This window comes from Apaloderma vittatum, unplaced genomic scaffold (genome assembly GCF_000703405.1).
Source record: "Apaloderma vittatum isolate BGI_N311 unplaced genomic scaffold, ASM70340v1 scaffold26742, whole genome shotgun sequence".
Lineage (NCBI taxonomy): Eukaryota > Metazoa > Chordata > Aves > Trogoniformes > Trogonidae > Apaloderma > Apaloderma vittatum.
Window position 1 is genome coordinate 671 of NW_009705636.1, and position 297 is coordinate 967.

The 297-nt window shown below is 62.6% G+C and overlaps 1 protein-coding gene across 1 annotated transcript in view; it reads left to right on the top strand.

Annotated features, from left to right (window-relative positions):
• The window catches only part of LOC104270975 (early growth response protein 4-like), a gene marked incomplete at both ends in the record, with an annotated part of 963 nt that extends 667 nt beyond the window's left edge, over positions 1–296 (top strand). The window contains 1 exon segment of the mRNA XM_009865508.1: positions 9–296. Within this exon segment, the coding sequence (XP_009863810.1) occupies positions 9–296 (288 nt within the window).
• Between the last annotated feature and the right edge of the window lies 1 nt (position 297).

The window sequence follows — 297 nt, forward strand, 5'->3', positions numbered from 1 at the left end:
TAATGCCGTAATTCGACCCCTCCTTGGCCCAGCCCGAAGTCCTACCGGGTCTGATGAGCTCCGCCGAGCTCCTCCATCCTCACCCCTCGCCCCCTGTCCCCGCTGCGGACTTTTTGGGCCACCCCACCTCTTCCTCCATCCCTTCCTTGCTGCCCACCAACCCTCCCGCCTTGGCTGAGCCCAAGAAGAAGACTCGCCGGACCAAATGCTCTTCCAAATGCTTCTGCCCGAAACCCCACGAGAAAGCTTTCGCCTGCCCGGTGGAGAACTGCATCCGGAGCTTCGCCCGCTCCGATG